Below are 16,264 nucleotides of genomic sequence, written 5' to 3' on the forward strand. Positions count from 1 at the left end.
TCCGCAGACCGCACGCAGAAAAAGGTTTACTTGCACTTAAAGTTCTATGGCGTGTCTGCGTGTTCCCAAATCCGTAGGATTCCGTACGGAGGCGGTACTCACCACGCACGGATGCCCTACGTTTTCGCACGTTTTCGCACGTAGACAGCACGCAGATGCACGTACGGCGGGTTGTGACAAGGCTTTACACTTTGCCAAGTCCTGTGAAGTGCCTACCTTTTGTGATCACAGGCAGGTGAGAAACGTCTGTAGACTTGTGACACATTTGTCCGTTTTGTTTCCCTTGACACTTGATTTGCATCCACATTATTACTGACTTCTTACCTTGTGAATTGTCGTGTTGTTATTCTTGTCCAAATCTGTTGGTCTAGATATCTTCGGTCTGTTTTTTTATTGTACGTGTACTACAAAATTTTAACAAAAGTTTGATTATAATTATTCATTACGTAATCTCCAATCAAGCGTATGATTGTTTGATTAACGTGTTGATACTGCCCGGCCAGTTTGATAGTCCGTTGTTGTAGGAGGTTAAAAATCTTTGCAGTGGCGTCGGTGGCGCAACGGTTAGACTCGTTGGACTCAGAACCGAGAGCTCCCTTGGGAAAGGCACTTTACACGACTTCCCCACCTATACGGTGGAGTGACGCCCACCGGTGCCTCTTATAGGCTAATCTGTCTGTCAGGGTGCCAAAAACACCCTACGGATTTGGTGCGCCGATGTGACAACATCTCATATTATTGGCCACTGAGAGCCGTATTTTTTTTATACTGCCTGGCCAGTTTGATAGTCCGTTGTTGCAGGAGGTTAAAAACTTAAAAATCTTCAGAGCTTCTTAATTGGTTGGTAACGTCTTTACCGCCGGAAAATCTGCTTGGAGTCTAGCTGGCTAGCCCATTTGTAGCCTGGATACTAGTATCTGGTAGTATCTGATCCTCTGATATATCGCTGATACTGATACGGCCAAGAACAGGAGCACAGCACCCTTCCCCGATATCGCGTGATCGCCCCCCTAAACTTTCCAACAATGGCGACGTACCAGAGAACAGGGACCGAGGGCGTCTCCAGTGCCACCGGCAGGACCAGACTGCTGCTGGTAGTTTTGGGAGTCCTGGTTCTCGTGGCGGTGGTGGTGGCTGTTGCCGTGCCGTTGTCTCTACAGAAGCGGAGCACCAGCATGGACCGAGCCCGCAGACTCATGTCAGAGGTCCCCTTGGTCGATGGGTGGGTAACGTGCTTTTCCAGTCTATATAAAATATTTTGGGTTTTGTCCCTTTGCCCCTTAGATTTTGGATGCCAAGTTATGTTTTTGTATGTAAACAGTTGTAATTGGTACGTGTTATTTTATTATTTTTTTATTGTGTACCTTAATAGAAATGATTAAGTGCAACTGTCAACGAAAATGTCTTCTACGCACGTGTTGAAGCTCCTTGGTGGTACATATCGTTTTCTTATCATATAATGATATATAAACGAAGCCACTACAAGTGTATGTTGTTGTGAAATATACAGACAAGAACCTCCTTGGTACAGGTTACTAGTAGTTGATCGCAACTTTTGCTCTTTTGTAAGCTGTGACAAACACACACTTGCTAAAATGACACATCTGATCAAGGAGCTCAATGGGATATAGGATACTAGTGTGTGAGCCTCTAAATCGAACTAACGTAATTTTCCAGAGCCGCTACCACGAGTCGTCAAAATTCGGAGAACTTTTCTAACACCGGTGCTTGTAAAACACAGATTTGTATATTGCTAAAGTTACATAGAAATTGGAGTAAAGGGTCATAGAAAGGGCAGAACGAAGTGTGAGAGGGACTATTCATGGCGATTGAACCACCCAGAGAGAGGCAACTGCTCTCCCAGCATGTCCAGAAATACAACCCCTCCCCTGGGTTGGTGCAGTTTTACCGTGCAAGAGGTCCCCACTAGCCTCTACCAGGCACCGCGGATCGCTAGAAAAATACTAGAAATGGCGGCCGAAATAAAGGAATAATATGATAATAATATATACCAGGGGAGGTAGCCGGCCAGAGAAGATCCAATCCGTGGGTTTATTTCGGCCGATTTCTACTATTTTTCCAGCGATCCGCGGTGCCTGGTAGAGGCTAGGTCCCCACACGTGGTTCTTGTTAGCGCGTTCATGAATGAACGGATACAAGACCTTATCGCACTCTCTTGTCTCGTTTAATTGTGAAACGCAGAGCGACATAAAACTTTTGTCCTGATGAACTTTAAAGCTCCTTGGTCCAAAATCTATAGGATTATACTATTTGTAGACGACACGGAAAACCATAGATTCTTCAGGACACTTAGCAGTTTCCCTGTCAAATAATTTGTGCAGAGGGATAGGAAACCCTGGACTTCAATAATATAATAGATGATGATCGCTTTGCCTCTAGTACATACGTGTACTATATACTATAAATATTATAATAGTGTGTACCATTCATGTATGATTTGTCATATCAAGGAGGTGGTCATATTTGATTGGTTTCACTCGCATCATGTACATATAACCTCTATTTATTTAAAGAGTACTAGTAGTTTTAGATCGGAAGGCAACGACCGTCGCTGAGAAAAGGGACGGACCATGAAAGACGCGGAAGGAGAACTGTTAAAAACAACTTTGACTTTGACTTTATTGGGATCCACACTTGGCTTACAGCAAATGTAGCTATTCTTCCTGTGGTCCTTCAAAGGTCCAACTGCAGTCAAGTTGTTGTGAAAATTTGACCGAGACGGGCAACAACTTGAACAAGAAATGGAGACCGGGTGACAAAAGAGAAAAGAATCACAAACACTTTTCCTAAACAGAGCGTGTCCCAGTCTGCTACCCGTCTGTGGGTTTTAATTTTTGCATTCTTTTTCTACGGCTGTCTGAGTTTCGAGACTAGACACTCGGAATGTCAACCATGGATGATACCTTATGTCGATCCTCCCTTGGCAAGAATGCTGCCATGTTTGTACAGCATTGTCAACTTCAACTTGTCCTCGATCGAGATCACGTGTGGAACATGATCTAACATAACCCAGCTGGGGGAGAGTAGTCTCCAAGCAGATACAAGGATCCAGTCCATTCTTTGTGTTTTATGTGTGTTTTTGCAGTTTTACGTCTTTCCAGTAACGATATTGTAAATTATGAGCTAGCCCCTACCAGGCTTCTGGAGGCGGCTGGAAAGAGTGGAAATCGGCCAAATAGGAGTTAGTCCGCGGTGAGAGAACAGTTTGGCACGATTTCCACTCTTTCCAGCCGCCTCCCGAAGCTGGTAGAGGCTAATTATGAGCCAGTACCTTATACACTACTAGTCTATAAGACCAGGGAGATTAAAAATCTTTTTAAACCTTCTTGATAATACTTCTTTCGGTGTTTAAAATTGTCCTGAAACGGCTGGAGTTCAAGGGCCAGGTGACTGCAGTACAACTACAAGGTTATTCACTTCATTTTATTTGGACCATTTTCTCGGTCGCAAAGCACTAGCTAGTACCAAGGACATGTCCTTGCTAGACACATTTTGAGTTTTCCGTCGCGCTGAGAGAGAGAGAGAGAGAGAGAGAGAGAGAGAGAGAGAGAGAGAGAGAGAGGTCGCCGTAGAGATTCTACTTGAGCACGTTTTTCGTAGGGTTCGGCGCTGCTATTTTCCGTCTCGTAAACGGTCGATGCCATTTGAAACGGTCGATGCCATTTCGCTGAATGGTCAATGCCATATCCGAGCGTCCAAAAACTACTAAAAAGTAATATATACTATAAAAAGCAATATTCTAACTGCAAATATAAGGAGGGTTATATAGAATTGTAAATATTAGTGAAAAAAAGCACAATCTCGGATTCGAACCCAGGTCCAAAAGTTTAGCTCCAAAATCCTAACCCTAACCTATACCATAACATCTACGCCACGAAACATCACGATGTGGATGAACCGTGCTGCGATATGGCATCGACCGTTTCCAATGGCATCGACCGTTTACGAGACGGAAATCAGCTTCGGGGCTCTCGCGGCGCTCTGGCCAAATGGGAGCCTTACTCATTACTCATGTACAGTAGAATCGAAACATAGGAGTGAGTGACAACAGAACTAAGCACAGGAAATTTCTACACTCATGACCTTTCCATTTCCGTTAGAATCCGTTGTCTCGTTAACTATTCTCCTGACCTTGACCTGTACTAGTATTGTCGAAGCCAGCAGCTGCCATATATAACTGTTATCTGATCCAGTGAAGGGTTGACGACACATCAAGGTCAAACAAGATTCCGGAGCTGTTTTCTCTCAATGCAAGCGCGTGTACACGCATATCTGTCTGCCGGGGGTACACCCTCTCCTACTATTTTTACCTCCATGAAATGTGTCATGGAGGTTATATTATGAAAATTTCAGTTGCGTTTATCTGTCCGTCTGTCTGTTGGTCAACAAGATAACTCAAGAACGCCTGGATGGATTGGTTTCATACTTGGTGTGTTGGTAGGGTGTGACGAAAACTAGAAATGATGAGATTTTGGTCCCCCTAGTGGCTTCCCTTGGTACTGCAGCGCAACTTCCGGTTTTGATATCTCGCGATCTGGACATGCTAGGGTCATGAAATTTTGATGGAAGGTAGCTCTCGTGCTTGGGAAGAAGTCATATGAGTTTGGGCCCCCTAGCGGCTTGTTCTGGAACTGCAGGGCACTTTCTGGCGAAATGTTTAAAAGCCAATAAGTCCAGACAGGAACAACATATTTTCATTATTCTTGGTGTGTAGGTAGCTGAGAGAGAGATGTACATAATTAAATGCAAATTATGCAAATGAGGACTTAATTTGCATAATTAATGAGGAAATTCTATAATTACAGTGTTTTACATTATACTACTTACATACATGTAATGAATGTAACCTATGGCAGGCGGAACTTCAACAGATACTAATTATGCAAATGATGAACTAATTTGCATAATTAATGCGAAAATTCTATGATTTCGTAATGGTGAATGATGAGAATGTCATACTTGGGACATCTGTAAGTTAATCAAAAGTCAACATACATCACGATGCATATATCATGTTAATGCAGAGGTCATTTGAACAATTAAAGAAGAAATTTACATTTACATATCAAGATCATATTCCATGGAGGTATGAGATCTCGGAATTCTAGTTTAAATTTATTTTTTATTTATTTATTGAAACAACAAAGTACAAGACTAGCCAAAGCTAATATTAATCACACCCCTGACATAGAATACAAATTACAAGTATGAAAATGACAAAACAACAAATGAGCGTTCGTATATACAAAACTAACGGCAATATAAATCATTAGGCAACTGTAAATCGTTGGGTATTAATTATAAAGGTTTGAGTAAGGATCAGAATTTTTTTAACTTCAAGACATAAAAGGGGCGAACCCCTCAGTAAAAGATTAATACTGGCTTGGTCAGACAAGTTGCGCAAGTCAAAAGTAGAGCCTACTAGGCTCTGTAAGTTGCTGAGAAGGGTCACTCTATGCAAGTTGTGTACAGGGCAGTGCAAAAGGAAATGTACAATGTCTTCGCATTTAGACCCACAGGTACAGGCAGAACTAAGAACTAAATTACGTTGATATAAACTTTGATTTAAGCTGCAGGTCCCAATGCGGAGTCGAGTAAGGAGAGGAGAGGATATGTAGGACTCAGGAGCTATAATAGGTTTGGTAACCAGGCTAAAATTTAATAGCGCATAGGAAGGTTTAGAGTAGCCTGACTGAACTAAAATCTCCGAAAATGGAGAAAAACATTTGTTTAGGTTCGGATTAGTGATGTTTTACGATTGTTCGGTTATGCGTTTAGGACGAATCCTTTATAATGACAATGACAATGACAATGATAATGTAACAAATAAATGACAGATATGATGTACACACTGATGATGTAGTTTCCAGTTAGTCGTAAATGGTACTTTTCACCTATATTGCGTCGGTGGCGCAATGGTTAGAGCGTTGGACTCGGAACCAAGAGGTGCCGGGTTCGCAGGGTTGGACAAGTTTTCAAAAATCCATTTGCCCTATCGGGCAAGTACAAGGTCATTTCCACTTACCCGAACCAATTATTTTTCACTTGCCCAAAATATACATATTTCTATGCATTTTTACTACCATGTACCACCAAGGAAATTATCTTATTTTGGAGTTTATAATGTTAGATGCTTTATTTATTGAAATTAAGGTGGTTTGACTTGCTCCAAACACTGTAGCAGCTATACTTTGCATCCAAAAAATTTACTTGCCCAATCAGGCAAGTACAGGAAGATATTCACTTGCCCGAACAGTGCTTTTACTTGCTCTGGGCAAGTGGGCATTGGGACTTGTGACTGTCCAACCCTGCTGGTTCGATACCGTGGCCCGACGTTGTGCCCTTGGGAAAAGCATTTAACACGACTTCCCCACCTGCACGGTGGAGTGACGCCCACCGAGCCTCTCTTTAGGCTAATCTGTCTATCTGTGTGCCAAAAACACACTACGGATTTGGTGCGCCAATGTGTCAACATCGGCACATTTGCCACGTACCGAAATAAACAAGTTTTATTGCAAATTCATGCCCGAGGGCTAATTGCATGAACAGAAGAAACATTTGGTATAAAAACAGATAAAGTACACATGGATAAGTACACATGGATAAGTACACATGGAACTACTAACTACTAAGAAACTACTAATAAAAAACTACTGGGTTTGACTTCTTTTTTGAAGACAGAGGAAGACAAAGGATCCCACTTTTTCTGTAATCTGTGGGTTTTTGGATGTTAAGAGGAGAGAAGTTTTCTTTTCATTTGTATATGTATGAAAGTTTGGGTAGAATTTGGAGGCTACGTCAAAGAGTTCATTTCGTTCATTGCCATAGAGGGTACAATTTGAGATAAAATGCGTTATAGTAAAGCCGTTAAATTTATTCATTTTTTAATAGCCACAACGACTGGCCGTGGCGGATGCAGGACGTGTACAACAACAGACTGGGTCAGCTGAACCTGGCGCAGGACATGCGTCCTCTCTACAACCAGTCTCACACAGACATCCCCCGGCTGAGGGAGGGCATGGTCGGCGCACAGGTACACAGTCAGCAGAACTTACTCTCCAAGCAGAGGTTTGAGTTTTGCAGGGACGTTCTGATAGAACGTCATTGAGTGTTTTAGGCGTACAAAAGATCACAGTGCAAAAAAAGAAACTTCCACAAAAAAGCAAAAATACACCAAAACCGAAGTCTCTGCTTGGTGAGTAAGCAAAACTTGTAAGGCTTTAGTACGAGCCGCATGGGCGTCGCCATCTTGCTGCTCTCTGTTCAATATAAAATCTCTACATTCTGATTACTCTCCAAGCAGAGGTTTGGGTTTAGGGAGTACAGCCTGATGACAATAAATCACTTTACGCGCCACGGACAAGAGAGTTTGGTGCTACACAGATATGAAATGTCTAGCCAGGTTAAAGAAATTTCCATAGTCAAAATATCTTACGAAGTCGTTTGGAAAGGATTCGAAAATACTAGTATGTCACATTACTGGGCAATGAACCAATGAATTTTTTTTTCTGTTCCAAAAGTTCTGGGCTGCTTACGTCACGTGTGACGCCCAGTACAAAGACGCGTTACGCAGGTTCCTGGGCCAGGTTGACGTCATCAAACGGTTTGTGGAGAAGTACCCGGATGTGTTCCAGTTTGTCACCACCGCTGAAGGTCAGAGTTACAACAAATATTTGCTTGTCAACAATTCGAGTAAAATTCTTACTTAAGTTGTACACTACACTGTATACCCTTTATCTGGAAAATTGATATTCATAGCCTTTTATAAAGTTTTCTTTTGATCTATCCTCTTTTCGGTCGTTCCTTCCATTTTCTGTTTTCTTTATTGCCTAGTTCCACCTTCCGTTTCTTTGTATCTTTTTTTCTTGTATTCGTCCGCCCTCTCTGTTTTCATCCTTCCTTTTCCCCACTCCTTCCTTCCTTCCTTCCTTCCTTCCTTCCTTCCTTCCTTCCTTCCATCCTTCCTTCCATCCTTCCTTCCATCCATCCTTCCTTCCTTCCTTCCTTATATCCTTCCTTCCTTCCTTCCTCTTGCATGTCCTCATTGTCTAGCCGCTCTCCCTTCCTGCTCACCATACTAAAGGTCATTTCCCTGAATTTTTCCACAGGAATCTGGGAGGCGTTCAGGGCGGGAAAGATCGGCAGTCTGATCGGCATGGAGGGCGGACACGGTCTGGACAGCAGCCTGGCTACACTGCGCATGTTCTACGACCTGGGGGTCCGGTACATGACGATCACACACAGCTGCAACACGCCCTGGTCAGTACAACTCACAGACAGATGCAGGGCTTCGACTTTGTTTCTCTCTCTCTCTCTCTCTCGTACGTGTGTGTGTGTGTGTGTTGTGTTTGTGTGTTTGTGTGTGTGTGTGTGTGTGTGTGTGTGTGTGTGTGTGTGTGTGTGTGTGTGTTTGCGTGTATGTGTGTGTGTGTGTGTGTGTGTGTGTGTGTGTGTGTGTGTGTGTGTGTGTGTGTGTGTGTGTGTGTGTGTGTGTGTGTATGTGTGTGTGTGTGTGTGTGTGTGTGTGTGTGTGTGTGTGTGTGTGTGTGTGTGTGTGTGTGTGTTTGTGTGTTTGTGTGTGTGTGTGTGTGTGTGTTGTGTTGTGTGTTGTGTGTGTGTGTGTGTGTGTGTGTATGTGTGTGTGTGTGTGTGTGTGTGTGTGTGTGTGTGTGTGTGTGTGTGTGTGTGTCGTGTGTGTGTGTGTGTGTGTGTGTGTGTGTGTGTGTGTGTGTGTGTGTGTGTGTGTGTGTGTGTGTGTGTGTGTGTGTGTGTGTGTGCGTGCGTGTGGTTAATATAGCCGTAAACTTTGACGATATCCGTCACACCTAAAATGTACTACAGATGATACACACGAAAAGTAATCATGCATGGTAATCTTGATGTAACCTTAAGCCAAAATATTACACAAAACATTTTACTATACAAGTTGTGATTGAGCAGTTTTTTTCTATTCAGTACTCCACGCGAATTTCACGTTTCGCATTACATAAATTTTTATTGATTAAAAAATCATTTTCTTTCTTTCCAGGGCTGACGAATGGAAAGAAACTGGGAAGCAAGTCCCAGAGCACAACGGTCTGACTGATTTTGGAAAGGTAACCTCGTTTGCCAAAAAGCAGTTACTCAAGCAACTGGAAATGATTTTGAATGTTCAAAATCATATCCAGTTGCTTGAGTAACTGCTTTTTGGCGTATCGTATTACCTGGATGTCTAACCTTCATCGATGTAACTTCGTTTGTACTATAACTTTAGTACTGAAGTCTATTGGGTAGAGTACCCGTTTTTATTCCTACTTCTCGTAGCTGATTATCAATGTTTTACTCAATTCTGCAACAGAATGATGATTCAGCCTTCTCAAAACAATCTGAAAACCCGCGAAAATCGCCGCCTACTCAAATTTTTGCCCCGCCTACTTTCGTGTATATTTTAGAAAGAAACATTGACTTAGTCTCCGTTACGTTTACATTTTTGAACTTACAAATTCCACTGGATCATTTCTTTTGACGAACTTCAGACAATTTTCGGCTAGCTTTCTGGATATGAAATCTGCCGTTTTCTTAGTTCTAGTGCATGGGGCAGCGTTTGCTTCTACCAAGCCAATCATGCCAAAGAATGTTGCATACTGATTCTCTACTTAGCACTCAGCAAAGATACACCGACAGGCAAAAGCTTGGCTCAAGAACAAGGAGAGGGAAATATACACGTGCTAGATGGTCGCCAACCTACTAGTATATAGGCTTTTAACCACGTGGCGGCGTGCTACATAAACTTTGACTGGCTTTAATTCTAATTCTCAAGTTCAGCGCACGAACGTTCTTATTACAGGCAAATGGTGTCTTTAAGATGTTTTGCCTACTTTTCTTCTTCTTGTAGCTGGTTATCAAGGAGATGAACCGACTGGGGATGTTGGTGGACCTGTCGCACGTGTCCTTTAAGACCATGCACGACGCGCTGGACGTGACGCAGGCTCCCGTCATCTTCAGTCACTCCTCGGCCTACGCGCTCTGCAACCACACCAGGAACGTGCCGGACGACGTGCTCAGGAGAATGGTGCGTGTTGTGCCGAGATCTGGGCCAAATAAAGTCTTAGACAAGTATACTCTTGGAAACATGTAAACAAATCGTAAAAGAAGAAAGCTTTAACGCAAGCCAGGTCTATCTGATAGATGCCAGCGTGCTAGCTGTTGTCGTCGATTGACGGCTACTTAATGATGGAAAAAATTGCGAAGGTGTTCCACAGGGCACCATTTTGGTCCCCCTATTACTAGTATACATTGTTGGTAGTTGGTATGTTTTACCAAAATCGTAAACGAAGACAGCTTTAAAGCAAGCAGGGTCTATCTTCTAGATGCCAGCGTGCTGTTGTCGATTGACAGGCTGCCTAATGACGGGGAAAATTGCGCAGGTGTTCCCCAGGGCATCATTTTCGGTCTCCTACTACGCATTGTGTTATAAGAATTGTAGCTTCTTTCTCGTTTTTACCAACTGTGTAAAAAGAGGGCTAGAATTGATTCCGTGGAGCCTACGGCTAGAGTTGACAGTTGGCACCTAGACCTGGACGCGGCTGGAATAGTGTCACATCGTCCTTTCGGATGGGGACGTAAAGCCGGCGGCTCCGTGTATGAATGAGCTCATTGCGCCAAATCTCTGCATGTAATATAAAAGAAGCCAAAACATTAATCAAGAAGAGTAGGGGTTATGATGTGCTTGGCTGAATATGCGAGCCGTTGCGAAGCCGCATTGCACTACTACTGTAGCTAACGAAAATGCGTCCTCCTTTGCCTATCTGCCACTCTTTCTAAGGCCATGTTGATTTGATTATATGGATGACATCCGCGCGCGCATGAATTTTCGGCCGTTTCCAAAAAAAAAAAGTTTTCAACCATATTGTAAATCGTACAAAACAGTTGCAAAATGAGCAAAAATATACCATAAGTTACAAAAAAATTAATAAAAACTATACCAATGTCGTAGAATGCCAAAATCAAACGAAAAAAGACGAAATTGTAAAGAAATGAACTTGAAGACTAGATTATTCGCCAAACCATATTCTGTGCCATTTGCTCAACCCTCATGACCACGTAGATTTCATAATGAAAAGAACTTTTTTTTGCAAAACTTTTTTTTTATTCGCACGCGCGCATCAGTTTTGGGGCTCCCGGAGGATGTCATCCATATAATCAAATCAACATGGCCTAAGGCCGACCGAAAGTAGAACGCATCAAGTTGAACGCATCAATAATTCTTTTTCTTTTAGTGTCGTGTGTTATTTATAAACCGATTGGGCATCTTTTGAAAAGAAGGACGCTTTTTAAAATAAGATGTCACGTTCTTTCACACTCAGAAACAGAACAAGGGTGTCGTTATGGTGAACTTCTACAACGACTACATCAACTGTGGTCCCAACAAGACGCCAACAACCAACATCAGACACGTCGCAGGTAACCTTAGGCCACAGCAAGTAAATTTCATGGATGACATCCTTCGCAGACTCCAAACCTAATGCGATAGGGCAGACTTAAATCCTATCTTGAAAGTTCATCTGTGTTGGTAGAAGTCATTATGCAGCAAGTTTAAACTGTAATTTCCAACACAAGAAATTGGACTCACCCAAATTTTCGACTGTACAACTCCAGTCTTTGTCAAGGAATGAACAATCCACCGCTTTCGTGACGTCACGCAGATAACACACGTGACTCCGTGAGCAGTAGATCATAGGTTGCAGAAAGTCTGTGGCGCCCCCCGTCTCTGTTGAGGGATGGTTGTAATGCCCTGATGTACTTTAATCCCTTGTGCAAAGAAATCCGGTTCTGAGTCCAGGATTCTTACTTTGTCCAGTGAGACTGGATGACCAGGCGATTCTATGTGTGTTCATTCCTTGACAAAGACTGGAGTTGTACAGTGGAAAATTTGGGCGAGTCCAATTTCTTGTGTTGGAAATTACATTAGTTTAAACTTGCTGCATAAAGACTTAAATCCTGTTTACGTTTTGAAAAGGGGTAGTGCTAACAATTTGAAGCAACTTTGAGTCATGTGCTAAGAAATCTATTTTCTCATATTTTTCTTGATTATGTCGTATTTCGTTCTTTTAAGTTTGCATCATGAATTTTCTATCTAGCAAAGCTTATTTTGTGACAGTTGACACTTCGTTGCTTATTGTGTGTTCCCTTAGATTCTATTTGAACAGTTCCATGCTAAATCTTTGTATACAAATTCCCTGTTAACTCTCTATCTTCCCGTAGATCACTGTGACCATATCAAGAGAGTAGCAGGGGAAGACTATGTAGGCATGGGAGCAGACTACGACGGCGTCGAGAGGTCAGCTTATTAAATACTCGTAGTACACGTACTTTATATAATGCTGTTAAATGGTGTACTAGAAATCATGAACGTTTAAATATGTAGATATCTCTCCGTAAATACCTTCATCGTAAATACCTTCAGCAAGAGACTATTTAAAAAGTTTTTTTTTTCAAATTTAACAACCAGTGGTTTACACATACGACGTTTCGGTGACCGTCTGTCACCTTCCTCAGGGCAACACTGACTTGTTCTGAGTTGCTGCTGCAACGTTACACGTAAAATCAAGTACAATATGTACGAAGGCCCATAGGTACACTTAGCATTTTTTATTCCACTTTGTATTTTCTATGGGTACTTTGTATTTTCTATGGGTACTTTGTATTTTCTATGGGTACTTTGTATTTTCTATGGGTACTTTGTATTTTCTATGGGTACTTGTTTTTTTCTGTGGGTACTTTGTATTTTCTATGGGTACTTGTTTTTTTCTGTGGGTACTTTGTATTTTCTATGGGTACTTGTTTTTTCTGTGTGTACTTCGCGAAGTTTTTTTGGTGGCTGGCGAAGCGACATTCATTTTGCTTTGATGTGGATGCTCCCATTTTTATTATGGGCGGTATATTTCTGTTTACCATTCCAGGCAACTAAATTTATTTTGAACCTATTAAAACATAATATACTTTACACTTTAAGAAAATTTTGTTTGTTTTGCATGCAATGTTCCACACGTTTATTAATAAGGAGTATCAAATAGTGATTATTACATCCTGGCATAGATTATGTTAATGTAGACACAGGACCATACTATTTTCGGGGGTGCTAGGACATATTGTTCAGACTTCCGTCAACATTTCCGTAGCGATATATGGTAAATCACTTCCTCGCTGAATGTAAATTACTCCTTGTATTAAAAAAAAGCCCGTAATCTAAAGCGAGGGTTCATTGCCAATGTTGGGAAAAAATTGCATTGCGGTTTTGCTGCCCTCCTACCAACCGCGAACGTTCATCACATGCAGTTTACGTAGGAAATATGGACAATATTGCCGTTTCAGCAAGGAGGTTAAATACAAGTATTGTATTCAACCTCCTTGGTTTCAGTAAATAACCTGACATCTAAAATTGTTCATTTATGAAGTGCAAAAGCGTGAAACATAGGCCGTAAGCCATGGAGGTCGTTGACCTTTGTTGGGACGCCCCCCTCCCCACAAAAGTGCCAATTCATGTCACTACAGCACACATGTAGCTTACCACACGATTAGACGGTCAACCTAGAGTGTAATTTGAGTTTCTGTGAATATTTCAACAATTTTAGATGTCAGGTTATTTACTGAAACGGCATATTGTCCATATTTCCTACGTAAACTGCATGTGATGAACGTTCGTGGTTGGTAGGAGGGCAGCAAACCGCAATGCAATTTTTTCCCAACATTGGCAATGAACCCTCGCTTTAGATTACGGGCTTTTTTTAATACAAAGGAGTAATTTACATTCAGCGAGGAAGTGATTTACCATATATCGCTACGGAAATGTTGACGGAAGTCTGAACAATATGTCCTAGCACCCCCGAAAATAGTATGGTCCTGTGTCTACATTAACATAATCTATGCCAGGATGTAATAATCACTATTTGATACTCCTAATTAATAAACGTGTGGAACATTGCATGCAAAACAAACAAAATTTTCTTAAAGTGTAAAGTATATTATGTTTAAATAGGTTCAAAATAAATTTAGTTGCCTGGAATGGTAAACAGAAATATACCGCCCATAATAAAAATGGGAGCATCCACATCAAAGCAAAATGAATGTCGCTTCGCCAGCCACCAAGAAAACTTCGCGAAGTACACACAGAAAAAAACAAGTACCCATAGAAAATACAAAGTAACCCATAGAAAATACAAAGTACCCATAGAAAATACAAAGTACCCATAGAAAATACAAAGTACCCATAGAAAATACAAAGTGGAATAAAAAATGCTAAGTGTACCTATGGGCCTTCGTAAATATGAATTCTTATTGATACAATAGCCTAGCCTGTGTACCATCCGGATTTCGCTCCGCAACGTTTGAAAAATAATTTTTTTAAAGAGTTGCGGAGCGAAAATCCGGATGGTACCTCGGCTAATATCCCAGTGTATAACACATTATTTTGTACTTCCTTGTTCGCTCTCCTTGTTACAACTGTCAAATGTTCCTTCTCAGAGTGCCCGTGGGTCTTGAAGACGTCTCCAAGTATCCCAACCTGATGGAAGAGCTGATCGTTCGCGGCTGGACGGACGATCAGATTAAGAAACTGCTGGGACTGAACCTTATCCGCGTCTTCAAGGAAACAGAAGAGGTAATTAAAAGACCCTTATCGTTGGGTCGTGTGGCGCAACGGCAGCGTGCGCGACTCGGAATCAGGAGGTTCCGGGTTCGAGTCCTGACATGCCACCGATCTTTTGCCCTTGGGAAAGGCACCTTACACGACTTTCCCCCACTAGACTCAACTGAAAATGAGTATTGTCTGTCCTGTATTCGTTTCTATGTGCGGGACACAACACCAGCAACAGCTGCCTCTGTTCCGCGTGTATTTCACTGTTGCAATTTCAATAAATCATATCAAGACCCTTTTAGTTGCAGTTAGTAGCCTCTACCAGGCTTCGGGAGGCGGTTGGAAAGAGTTGAAATAGAGTGATAACATGTCAGGGGAGTTGGTCCGCTAGAGAGTACAGTTCGGGTGCGGCAAACACTAGCGGACCAACTCCATCTGCCTGGCATTTCATCTCTCTATTTGGCCGATTTCTACTCGATCTTTTCAGTCACCTCACGAAGCCTGGTAGAGGCTACCCAGTTAGTAGCAAAACGGTTAGGGGCAAAATTCTGTTACTAGCAAAGAATTTCGAAATCCATAATCGTTTGCCATAAGCACCATTAGCAAAGCAATCAACGGTGAGGTGCAAAGTTTTTGGTGAAATCGGCAACATAAAATGAGCCCGAAATACTATGACAAAAACCAGTAAACGCGCCAAGAATGAGCGGACAACGCACTGTATAAATGTGTAGCGGATAGAGCCTTTTCCACATCGATATCCTTACCTACTTCTTGGCTTTGCACCAGTTGTTAGCTGTAAAAACTACAATGTCTTTAACTCCCAATCATGTGCAGTGTACAGTAATCATGAAGTTATCTACTAAACTTCTGTTTTTGTTGTAGGTCAGTCGCAAACTTCGTCAGACGATGGACCCGCTAGAAGATCTAATCCCCGAGCAAGCTGTAGCGAACGAAACATGCAGAACCTATAGGATATAGTGTATTACACTTACAAGATCTCTGGCTATTAGTAGATAGTGTAGTAATATACATGTAGTTAGAGTCAGGACTGCTAGATGGCGCCATATGAACACTGTGAACGTACACAGATTTTATGTTGGACAATAGTTTTGAGTTGTATGCTACACGTTCAAATAGAATAGAAGGTAGAAATAGTTGTTCTTCTTTTTGCCATAGAGGTAATGAACTATAGGGCAAGCTAACAAACTTCTCCAAACAAGTTTTATGTAACTTTAAAAAGGGGATGTACATATACACATGTATTAACAACTAATTATGAATGTTTGAAATTGTTTTTAAGTCATAGAGGATTAAAAGATACAGTTGCTCACATTTACGTATACCTTTTACTGATATGGTCTTAGTCTTAGTCTAGCTATACTTCCATGATGCTAACACAAAGTAAAAATCCAAACTTTATTCTTTCACAAAAACTGTACAGCTTCAGAGCCATATTTGACCACATGCTCAACATGTATAGTTTATAGTGTGTAGTATTGTATAGATCTAAAACAACACATTTATGCACTCATGATAATATACAAATGTTTAAAGTTAAAACTTTTGATCCAACACAAAAAATTCTCTCACCTAGAACTTTCGACCAGTCACTCTGGTCTTCCTCAGTAG

General features: G+C 41.7%; 1 protein-coding gene across 1 annotated transcript; it reads left to right on the forward strand.

Moving 5' to 3' along the window:
* The first annotated feature begins 861 nt into the window (after nucleotides 1–861).
* On the forward strand, nucleotides 862–15,804 carry LOC109480046 (dipeptidase 1-like). The gene is made up of 10 exons (XM_019782190.1): nucleotides 862–1,222; nucleotides 6,913–7,054; nucleotides 7,542–7,674; nucleotides 8,130–8,280; nucleotides 9,050–9,116; nucleotides 9,896–10,072; nucleotides 11,367–11,463; nucleotides 12,265–12,340; nucleotides 14,524–14,659; nucleotides 15,518–15,804. Exons 1-10 carry the CDS (start codon nucleotides 1,026–1,028, stop codon nucleotides 15,611–15,613), a joined length of 1,272 nt encoding a protein of 423 aa, XP_019637749.1. The 5' UTR covers nucleotides 862–1,025; the 3' UTR covers nucleotides 15,614–15,804.
* Nucleotides 15,805–16,264: the final 460 nt, after the last annotated feature.

This window comes from Branchiostoma belcheri, unplaced genomic scaffold (assembly GCF_001625305.1).
Source record: "Branchiostoma belcheri isolate BF01 breed outbred unplaced genomic scaffold, Haploidv18h27 scaffold5, whole genome shotgun sequence".
NCBI lineage: Eukaryota > Metazoa > Chordata > Leptocardii > Amphioxiformes > Branchiostomatidae > Branchiostoma > Branchiostoma belcheri.

Excerpts from the sequence above, each read along its gene's own strand:
- LOC109480046 (XM_019782190.1), top strand. The coding sequence starts at position 1,026 with ATGGCGACGTACCAGAGAACAGGGACCGAGGGCGTCTCCAGTGCCACC. Across the intron at positions 10,073-11,366 it reads ACGACGTGCTCAGGAGAATG|AAACAGAACAAGGGTGTCGT; the intron begins GTGCGTGTTGTG and ends TTTCACACTCAG. Across the intron at positions 11,464-12,264 it reads CAACATCAGACACGTCGCAG|ATCACTGTGACCATATCAAG; the intron begins GTAACCTTAGGC and ends ATCTTCCCGTAG.